Source organism: Hydra vulgaris, chromosome 11, assembly GCF_038396675.1.
Source record: "Hydra vulgaris chromosome 11, alternate assembly HydraT2T_AEP".
In the NCBI taxonomy this organism is placed as follows: Eukaryota; Metazoa; Cnidaria; class Hydrozoa; order Anthoathecata; family Hydridae; genus Hydra; species Hydra vulgaris.
Window position 1 is genome coordinate 8,407,501 of NC_088930.1, and position 12,338 is coordinate 8,419,838.

Genomic DNA, 12,338 nt, shown 5'->3' on the forward strand with positions numbered 1-12,338 from the left:
AGTGATTTTATATTTTTTGTCATAATTTAATTTATCATAATTTAATCTTTTTTTTTTTTTGAATTAATTTAATTAGTTGTTGCTTTTATTTATTAATACTGCTGTTAATTTTTTTTTCTTTGTTTATTTTTTTCCGTGTCACTCCAATGACTTGTTTTTAGCCATATGACTGACACCGAACCTAAATTTTTAATTTTTCAATTTTTGGTTGAATAAATAATAGCTGAAAATGTATATATATATATATATATATATATATATATATATATATATATATATATATATATATATATATATATATATATATATATATATATATATATATATATATATATGTATATATATTTATATATACATACATATATATTTATATATATATATATATATATGTATATATCAGAGCCGTAACTACAAGTTTGATATTGGGGGGGGGGGGGGGGGGGAGGGGGCCTGGGGTTTCTTTGATTAAAAAAAAATATTGGAGGGCCTATGCCCCCGGGCCCCCCCCGGCGGTTTCGTCTCTGTGTATATATAAATATATATATATATATATATATATATATATATATATATATATATATATATATAAATAAATGTTGTATACTGCTGGGAATACAACTCTCGTCTGTTTAAGAATGATGAATTTTTTTTTTTTTTTAAATAGATAAAATAATAATAAAATAATTTAAATGACAAAATACAACTTTTTAATGGAACTTTAAGTTTCTTGACATTCGGCAATCATCAGCCATATTGTTCAAATATAAAATAAAAACTGTTATAAAAAATACAAGTTAGGCGTTGCAACGACATCTGACGTCAAGTATACGTGATCCGATCTTTGTAATCGCCGGAATCAAAGTTAGATAGTAAAAATTTTTTCCTATGCCTACAAGCAGAAACCAATTCACTTTTTTTGTTAAGTAGTCATCGACTATCAAAAGTCATAAAAAAAATATTTTTCATTGATCAAAAGGTTACACTTTTTTGTAGATGGGTTAAAAGATTGGCATCTTTTAACCCTTTTAATTAAGTTCCACTGAATTATAGGCATGTTACCTGAGTCTTTATGTTTCCAGATTTCCTTGGAAAGTTTTGTATCATTCCTATACCTAGTTGCATTAAATTACTCAAGGCGGCTCGCAAATCTGAGCTTGAATGCGTTTTCACTAATACCGATGTACGATTTTTCCTCAAGACTGGGATTAGATAATGCTAAAGTGGCTTGGTTATTTAATGAGCATGTGGTATTCTTAATGCAGTTACAATTTATATCATTAGCGGTGAGTTTGTTGCACAAAATTTGTTGGTTGTGTGAATTAATAATTGATCGAATATTTGGCATGCAGCTGTAAGTAATTTTTATTGTGTTTCCGTTAAAGATTTCGTGGAGTTTATGATGTAACGGAAAATGCAAGTCAATTAAGTTTAAGAAAAGCTGTCCATTTTTTGTTAGCACATTTTTACTGAAAGGAGGATTAAACCATGTAATATTTCTTTTTCGTTTATTAGTATTAGAAGGATTTAGATTTGAATGATATTGGAGATTGGTGTGAAATCCAGACTTTTCTAATGCGTCTTTATAAATAGGAGCAGTCTTTTGAAAAATTTTTTTGCTTGAAGAATTGGAAGATAATCTATGTTCAATTGAGGTTGGTAATTTGACAAAAAAAATTTTGTAAATTCTTGCGTAATATTTTTTAAAGAATTCAAAGAATTCAAAAATTTTGCTTTGGAGTCGGAGTTGGAGTCGGTGTTGGAGTCGTACTCTGAAAATTTCAACGATTGGAGTCGGAGTCAGAGTCGTTACTTTTTTTCTTACGACTCCACGCCCCCTGTTATAATGTTTTTCATGTATAATAATGTTAATTTATTATATATATTTGGTGCTCTAAATTACCTTTTATAAATGCTGATATATTTTTACGATAAAAATGCAATTCCGGAATTTTTTTTAAAGTCAAATAATTCTTTAAAAATTTAAGAAAATAATCTGTACTTCATAATTTTTAAATACCTTGCAGAACTAACACTCTCATTATATTGTAAAAGGTGTAACATGTAATAAACACGATTGTTGGCTGATTGCACCCAAGTCATAATTGCTAAGAAATCTTAAAAAAAGATTCAACCTATCCGAAATTAAAGTGTGAGTTTAATGTGATCAAAGTGTGAGTATAGTGAGATTAAAGTGTGAGTTTAGTACCCAGTGAGCAATTACTTTGAAAATTTGAGGCAATCACGATTAATTTTTGAGAAAGCGTGACTTTTATGCGCACGGTACGCTAGGAGGCAGATATTTAAGAATTTGTGAATTTAAAATCTTCATTTCCGATACATCCAAACGATGTATCATGTTGTCAGAGTAGTAATTCTTAGCCTTTCACAGAATTCTCCAAGAGTAATATCGTTTGTTAACATGATGTACTGAATGACAACATGAAATTAGTTCTCTTTAAACAAACAGTAATCAATTTTTTAGACATGCCATCATACATTAAAGTTTGTACTTGAGAACGTTTAGCAAGTGATTTTTTTTGTCATATTCTTATAGAATAATGATTGAATTACACACAATTTATAAATCTATATCTATCTATATCTATCTATCTATCTATCTATCTATCTATCTATCTATCTATATATATATATATATATATATATATATATATATATATATATATATATATATATATATATATATATATATATACATATATATATATATATATATATATATATATATATATATATATATAAATATATATATATATATATATATATATATATATATATATATATTTATATATATATAGATATATATATATATATATACATATAGATATAACTATATACACATGTATTTATATATAAATATATATACATATATATATTATATAAATATGTATATATATTTATATATATATACATATATATATAGATATATCTATATATATCTATATATATATATATATATATATATATATATATATATATATATATATATATATATATATATATATATATATATATATAAAATATATATATATATATATTTATATAAAGTTAAATGAACATATATATATATATATATATATATATATATATCTAAATATATATATATATATATATATATATAAATATATATATATATGTATATATATAAATATATATATGTATATATATATATATTCATTTAACTTTATATATATATATATATATATATATATATATATATATATATATATATATATATATATATATATATATATATATATATATATATATAAAGCTAAATGAAAAAAGGTTTTATACTATTTGGCAATCATCAGCCATATTATTCAAAAATTTAAAATGAAAACCATTATAAAAAATACAAGTTTTGCAACGAGATCTGAAGTCTTAAACGTGCCAAAAAGAAAAAGTTCACCAAAGAAAATTAAAGACGAAATATTTATTATCATTCGTTACAAGCTGAAAATCTTATCTTTTTGACTTTTTCATTTACATTGTGATAGAAGGCTCAAATACTTCTCTCTATGCGACCCAAATGGATTCAATTTATATTTAAATCAAAAAACTATTAGAAAAATGAAAATAATTAATGATTGTGAAAAGAGAGAAAGGACGCAGGCTTTCAACTTTTCTATTACGAAAGACGTAATAGAAGAATAACAAATACAAAATCTCTTGCAGATTGTCAGCAATCATCAAAAAATCTTTCCAGAACCATCGAAGCAACTGTTGAAAGAAATATCTAAATAAATAATGCATTACATTAAAATATTTTAATTAAGTTTAAAATAGATTAAAACTCACTAAATCATGATATTTTATTTCGTTTTTGTTTAGAAAAAATTTCCTTACAGAAAAAAACAACTTCATTTTATTGTTTGTATCTTCCAGCGCAACAACATTTGTTGTTCAAAGTAATATTCATAATTATTAATTAGTGAAAATAAAAATAAAAGTGGTTCAAATGGGGAATAAAGCCAAAGCTGATGTGACCCAACTTAAATTTCTACTTTTTAATTTTTGGACCACCTTAATAAAATAGCATATATGATATTTTTTTATTGGTTAATAATTAAGCGATCAAACACGCAACGCGTGATTGTTTACATCACATGATAATGATAACTGTATATTAACCTAAAAAATTTTTCGGCATTGATGAAAGCCTCATTTTCAGCCTTAAAGCTTCATAATTAGAGTCTTATCTGCATTAGCCTCATCAACAATGTCCAGGTTACATTAAAGTTACTGGTACAAGGTAGTATCCATAGACATTAATTCAAGCTTTAGTTGAATAACTATGAAAAAAAATAGTGCTTACAAAAAAAAAACAGTTTTTTGCACTAAAGCAGCATACAAAGGAAAAGAATGCCTTTTGAGAAGATAATATTGTTTAAAACATAGCTTCTCTCAATCTGCTGTATCATTGGCAAATGCTGAGCTTTTATGAATGCTTAAAATGAAAGCCTGAAAATACTTTTGATGTAGATAGGGTAACCGATGTCGCTTCACATGCCTTTCAGTGTGTAAAAGAATAATGAATATAGCCACGACTCAGCTCCCTCAAATTAACAAGTGAAGGTGGCTTAGTGTACAAATTTCTTTTGTGGAGTAAAACCTGAATTGCTCTTCCTCTCCAACTCAAGATTTTTTTTTAATATTGCACCAGATTTTAATTTACTTTCTTTCATGGAAAAGTTTAGTTTGGCGCAGGCTGATCTGAGTTTGACATGGAAAAGATATTAGTGTGGGGCCCAATTACTAATACTTGGAATGCTAAATCTCCAGATTAATCAGGCTCCTCTAAGTAGATTATTTTCCAACTAAATTTTGTCTTGCAAAGATAATAATTCAATTCAATATTTGTTCTGTCTCATCAAATTAAAATGCTTTAATGAGTTTAACCATGACGATTTGTGTTACATACTGAGAAAACCTTGGTTTTAGTTGTATTTAATTTTTTTGCTCCGCAAAACCTTAGAGAAAATAAAAATAAAATTTGTCTTTTTCAACCTTCTAAATTTTTACTTTGCTAAAGTTTAGGAGCTGTTTGGTTGAATTCAGGAGAAGCATCAGATATCTTTAATAGTTGATAATAACCTTACTACAACTAAGAATAATAATCATTATATAGTAGTTGCTGTTTGCTATCAAGTGTGCATGGTGTACTGCTCTAGGTTTTTAAAAATGGAGATGTTTGAACATTGAGCAAGTTTAGGGTAGTCTGCTCTTTTTTTGCGTCTCTAAAAAATATAATGTTGAGATCACAGAATTTGAGACCCTGTGGTCTTATCTATGGTAACTACAAATCAATTATGCACAAAAACTACTTCCAGTACTTAATGTCTACAAAAAAGCATTAACAGTGGTTTAACAACATCGTTTATTAGTTTGCCAAAACAAGTTCAAATTTAAACTGTTTGCTGTAATAAACTCTTAGAGCCATTCTTTAAAATTCTACTTATGAATTGTTTACTTATGTATGGGAAATATTATATGCATTAGTTTTGCAGCAAACAATCAATTTCAAAATCTTTCAGAATCCTTTGATAATCTTAAAATGTTTTATTTGTATGCAAGAATAAACCGCCGAGTAGATAATCAGTATTTCCAGCTTTCACGTAAATAAGAATCTCACAAGAGTTCTATAAACACGAGTATTTACATGATTGTAAGTTATATTGTTAACATAATAAACATATATATATATATATATATATATATATATATGTATATATATATATATATATATATATATATATATATAATAATAATAAAGATATATATATATATATATATATATATATATATATAATGATAATAAAGATATATATATATATATATATATATATATATATATATATATATATATATATATATATATATATATATATATATATATGTATATATATAAATAATTAATATATCAGTTAAAAATATATGTATTTATTTCCCAATAGTATGTTAATATTTAAAAACAAAAACACATCTAATTTGAGCTTTCACTGTCAAAAACTTACAGTACTGACAATAAAAACTTGTTAAAAGTTACTTTTTTGAGCAGTTTTTATCATAAATATAACTTTTTGTGAAACTTCAGAATAAACTATACTTTTTCTGCACCCTATTAAAATGTTGCATAAAAATAAGAGAAAGATTATAATATAACCATATATTATATGGGGGGATATATGTTACTTATTTGACATTTGGTTTCCAAGCCTGAACATTAAAAAATCTTATAAAGGTTTTCATTTTTAACTTTTTGAAATTAAAACCCGTCATAGGTTTTCGTTTCAAAAAGTTTTTGCTGCATAATATATTGTTACACATTATTTCTTAATATATATTATTGAAGGTTATTAAAGTTTTTTACGTAGACAATTTTTAAAAACATCAAATATTAGTTGCTGATATAAAAAAAGGAAATTGAAAACATAGTCAATGAGTAAGAAAAAAAAAGTTTTAATCGAGGCACGGTTTAATAAAATCAAAGTCGTGTGAAAAATTTATAATTTAATAAAATTTTTTTAGTTAATATATATATATATATATATATATATATATATATATATATATATATATATATATATATATATATATATATGTATATATATATATGTATATATATATATAAATATATATACTTTATTTAAATAAAATCTTTCTGTTGTAGAAATATTATTTACAAAGATGTCATTTTTCAACTGGAATGGAAAATTTTACTCAATAATTCTTTTTGTGTCCGTTTTGTTAGTGGTTCTTGTGTGCGGAGGAATTGTTTTTGGTTGGGCAAGCATCGTAGTTATTTTCAAAGCAAAGAACTATTATTTTGACCTGTGTACTATATTTTATAAAAATAACAACGTTTCACTTACAAATTCTTTTAGTTCAAAAGCAAACGAAAGTGTTTTCTCAGTAAATTCCCCATTCCATTGTTTAAAACAAGATGATAAGCTAAATTTGGTTTTTACAATAGCCTCTTCTTTTGTGTCTATATCACAGTTACCAATTGGATTGTTTCTTGATAGGTTTGGAGCACGAGTAGCTATGACACTTGGTGGGTCGGTAACTTTTTTTATGTTCGTTTATTATAATTTATATTATTGTTTTTTGACATTGTTTTTATAAAAAGTATAAGGAATTATTTATTTAATTTTACATTTTCTTTATATTTAAAATTGGATACATACAGCGGCGGTTTTAAGCACAGGCAAAGCAGGCATTTGCCGGTGGCCTCGTTTTTTTTTTTCTTAGTACAAGTAATATAAAAAAATTTTCTTAGTACAATAAATATAAACAACGAAACTCATTTATTAAAATTCAATATAATGTATGCGTACAGTATTTTTATAAATAGTATTTTTATAAAATATTCAACTTTACATATACATCTATTTTTATGTATGTAGCAATTTTTTTTTGCGTTACACATAATGCCTGGCATCCATATGAAAGAGTATGCGGTTTCTAGTCTCATATACATTGACAACGACTGTGACAAATATATCTTTGCCCATATACACCTACACGTCTCAAAGGCTTTTTCTGTTTTTCCATCCTCCTAACTTAATGACTTTTTGTTTGTTTGTTTATTTATTTTATATAATATTGTCTTTACATTTTTACTGTTGCACAAGACATAATCTGAGCAGTGATGGGATGTTATGCTGGTTCCGGGTATTTGTTGTAATGAGATATCCTCATATCAGTTTATACTTTCACTTACAATTTGGCATGATTTATTGTTTGAAATTAACAAAGTAAGTAAAGCTATGCAGAATCCCTCGGCAGATATTTCTATTATGATAAAATTGGTGGAAACTACGAAAATTTATTTAGAATTATTCAGAAGTGATGAATCATTTGAAGCAATTATTAAAAAATCTGAAGAAATAGCTATAAAATTAGGTACTGAGCCAGTATTCCCTCAAGTGCGGCTTAGCCGAAAACGACGTTTTTTTGAATATGAAGGAACTGATACACCTCTAAATGAAAAGTCTAAATATAAAGTAGATTTTTTTAATGCAATAATTGATGTTGCATTAGTAAGCTTAAATGAAAGATTCAAAATGCTTGATTCATACAACAAAACGTTAGGTTTTTTAACCCGTACCGAAAAAATGCGAAGTTTAGATGCAAATAAATTGTTAAATGGATTGTAAAAATTTAGAAATATCACTGAGAAATCCTAGTACAGAAGAATCGGACGTGAACCATGAAGAGTTATACTCGGAAATAAATACATTTTTAAGAATGGAAGCTTCGGCGGAATCGAAAGATGCACTGGAAATTTTGAAGTATATTACGGCAAATTCTTTAATCGAAATTTTTCCAAATTTATTTATTGCCCTAAGAATTTTACTAACTTCCCCTATTTCAGTGGCAAGCGCAGAGAGGTCATTTTCCAAATTAAAACTCATAAAAAACTATTTACGTTCCACTATGGGTCAAGACCGCTTATCTGCAATAGCTTTAATTTCCATTGAAAATAAAATAAGTTGGTCCTTGGACTGTTCTGATTTAATTGATGAGTTTGCGTCTTTAAAAGTCAGAAAGGTTAAGTTTTAAGTCAATGTAATCGATCCTCCTAAAATCTGCGAAAAAAATAAATGGTATCGCATTTTGAGTAGTCTTATTAGTGCATCTTCATCCAAAATAAAAAAAATACTTAATGTACATTTAAAACCTATGTGCGTTTTTTGCTTCGTTACGTTCTAATAAATATCCAAAACACAATAGAACACAAAAATTAAAAACTCAACTAGTATAATAGAAAACTTGCCTATGGCCTCGCATATGGTAAATCCGCCACTGGATATATATACAAGTAGCTAGAGAGTAAAATTGATTATATACAAAAAATTGTACATATATACTTATATTTGAGTGTTATGCTTAAAACTACTACAAATGATTAAAAATGGAGCTTAGATATGGTTGACATTTTAAGTTGACAATATAAGTTCGCTTAAAGAGTAAAAAAACAAAGTATTAAAAAAAAACTGATGAATTTATTTGTGCTTAAACCTTCTATATAACATTTATTTTTTTATACGTAATGTGACTTTTGATATTACAAATTACAATCCTTTTAAAAATGTCTGAAATAGTATTTTTTTTTTTGTAGGCTATTTTGTATATAAACATAATCATTATGGTTTAAACTCATTTAGTTGCAGATATGTAAAAACTTATTTTTATTTAAAATAGATCGGTAGCTTAGGTTTTTATCAAGTTTTAGATGGAAACACCTCCTGGCGTACTATTCTGGTAAAACGCCAACACCAAGAAATGTTTTTTCTGTTACATTATTATTGTAATCTTTTTACCATAGTTTTAATTCTGTTAAGCGTGGTTCTTCTGTAGAATAATATGATGTAATGATTATTTATTAAGTAAACCAAATGTATAAAGTAGAGAAAAAGTGCAAAAGTTATTAATATTGTTAATTTTGAATAAAGGAGTCAACTGGCATTGATTAGCAATAACCCAAGACCCAGCTTGCCTGGGAATTAATTATAGCTTTAAAAACAAGAATTGTTTTGAATAAAGTATTAAAATGAGTTCTGTTAAAGACAATATGGTAGAATATTAAAGTCTCAACTTCATTGCATTTCTTGCAATAATGGTACACAGAAGGTTTAACCATCAAATATGAACCTAGAAGATATCAAAAGAAACGCAAATACTATACTCTTATCTGAACATTTTAATTAGATTATTAAAAGTTTGTAGCTCTTAAGCAAAACTACTTAAAAATTCTAGATAAAAAAGGTTTCTTTACATCACTATACAATGAATCCACGAAGAGCATAAATTACCTAAATGAATACGGTATATGCCATATTTTATGAGAACTGGATTTTAAAATAGAAAAACTTTTTTTATTTGCTAATAATATAATTGTAAATTCATCAAAGATAGTGCCGCGCCAAGGTACCTTAAACCCCCTGGATAGGGTGGCCCAGAAATTTAAAGGGGCTTATCTATGCAGATTGCAATATAGTTCTTTGAGATGATAATAAAACTAAAATTATGAAAGAAAGTTTTTTTTGTAGTTATTAGGATACTTCCAGAAATCATAACGGTCTTATCACAGAGCACCGCGGATAAACATTTAACTAGGAAGTTCACGCCTCCTTTCTTACCTATGTTGCATATTGGGCTAGACCCGGCTTCAACCCTCGGACTACTAGGTTCTGAGCCAGAACTCTAACCACGAAGGAGTCGTTCACATAAAACCACTTTGAAATAAGCAGAAATTTTTTTTTATAGAGTTTACAGATAATAAATAGGCTAAACTTTAGTGGTTATCTATTTAATCAACAAAGGATGACTTTTTGATTGCTCATTCAAGAACAGTTAGATATTGCCAATTATCAACCTAACACAGCAGAAAAGTGCAAACACTACCATTTCCACTATTCAATTCTGTCACTTGTGACCCAGCCAGCTGGTTGGAACAAATTTTTAATGCTCAACAGTGTGACCTATCCAAATGTACTTTACATACAGAAATGCTGCAAGGCGTCAATTTTCAACGTTCAATTACAAACTTGATGATAAACGATGAAGATGAACAATGGAGAAACTGTGCTTTGGTCATGGTTTGTGTACTTGGTGTTTTGTTGAAAAAATGAAACTCTATTTTGTAGTGGTGCTTGTTCAAGGGAGGGACTATCAAAGAAGTTGAAAGATCATGAGATTGCCACTTCCATTATAAGTGTTTCAGACAATGGATAAAAATTGAAGAGGGCATTAATTATAAATGATCCATAGATAAACAAGAAATGCAGATTTTTCTTTAAGAAAGGCAATTTCTTTCGAGTGATGTTCTTATTGACATTGCAAAGTTTCTGTTAGTAAGAAATTTTAGAGGTTTGTAAGTAGTACTTACTTGAACACACTATCGAAACTTTTTGGTTCTGTTTGAGCTATTAGCAAACACATGATTGCTATCTCAGCAACATAATCTAGAATGAGTAAACTTATTGCAGAAGAGGTAGAAAAGGAAAATCTGCAAAAATAAAAATATATAAGTGCTACGCAATAATGCTGGATTATACTCCAGATGTTTCTAAACTAGAACAGTTAACAGTCATTTTGCGTTTTGATTAGCGTGATCCAGGTTATAAAGTCTTAAGAAAAGAAATTGAAACTAAATATGTCAGACCGTCAGAGGCAGTCTTATGAAACCAACTCTAATATAAAAGGGAAGAACTCTGTTATCCAGCCACGTATTCTACAAATGAATCCTTATTTTCTGTGTGTGCCTTGTGTTAATTACTCCTTGATTTTAGTTGTGGTTGAGAGTACCAGGTTAACAGCTAGGGCTTTGATATTCAAAAATGTGTTTTGTCCAGATTGTGTACTATATTTTTACCACCCACTCAGAATTTTAGGATTTTGAAAAAAAACGTAGAGATCACCGTTTAAAATCAATCAGAAACTCGTTTGGGAAATTAATCAACTGCATTAAACCTCCTCGGTATTATTTTGGCAACAACTTGTTTGAAAAAAAAGACGGAAAAACAGCCACGGAGGCTCAGTCATTGATAACATACATTTCAGACGAGGCATTTCTATTGTCGTCTGGTATGATATTTTATTCGAAGTAAATAAAACAAGTAAGATGATCTAATTCTTCCGTATTTCCTTAAATTTCATGGAAAATAAAATCAGAACAACTGAGGCGTTTTTAGAAAAGTATTGTGAAAACGGATTCTCTAGTACTAAGAGCACAACTTATGAAAACGCAGAATAACTAAACATTCCAACAATTTTTTTATTGATTCCCAGCAGAATGAAGAAAAAAGTTTTGGATTACGGAGTAAAAAACGAAAGCGGTATCCAAGTGCCTCAATCACAGTTTAAAACAGACTTTTTTCTTTGTACTTGTTGACAAAGCTTTACAATCTGTGTGGGAGCGTTTTCAACAAACACATGATATAGCTGTTGTATTTTCGTTTCTATTTAATCAGAATAATCTCCTTCAATCATACAAAGATCTTTTAGCTAATGTGCCCGAATCTCCACTATAAGATGTGTAATATAGATCTAAAGTTTTTCGCCTTCCAAATAAAAAAAATTTAAAAATAAGTGCTATTCCTCAAGATAATGTAGCTCTTCCAGATAGCCCAAATACTTTTATTTGTGAAGATAATTGGCCTAAAGACTATGAAAAAGTATTAGTTTATGGAAAGTTAAGACTAAAACATCTATCATCTGCATTTCCTTGAGTAAATCAAAATCAAATTTCGACTCGACTGGCACCCCAAGACCAACAACTAAATCATTACCATCTATAAGAAGTACTATGC

The 12,338-nt window shown here is 27.3% G+C and overlaps 1 protein-coding gene across 5 annotated transcripts in view; it reads left to right on the forward strand.

Annotated features, from left to right (window-relative positions):
- LOC136087380 (equilibrative nucleobase transporter 1-like) overlaps positions 1-12,338 on the forward strand; it is a 56,030-nt gene that overhangs the window by 1,981 nt on the left and 41,711 nt on the right. For 2 of the 5 annotated variants that reach the window (XM_065809990.1, XM_065809991.1), the window contains exon 2: positions 6,692-7,097. In XM_065809990.1, the coding sequence (XP_065666062.1) occupies positions 6,709-7,097 (389 nt within the window). In that variant the 5' untranslated portion in view covers positions 6,692-6,708. Of the gene's footprint in view, positions 1-6,691; positions 7,098-12,338 lie in introns of those variants that run through there. The other 3 variants (XM_065809992.1, XM_065809993.1, XM_065809994.1) reach the window with 2 other exon arrangements.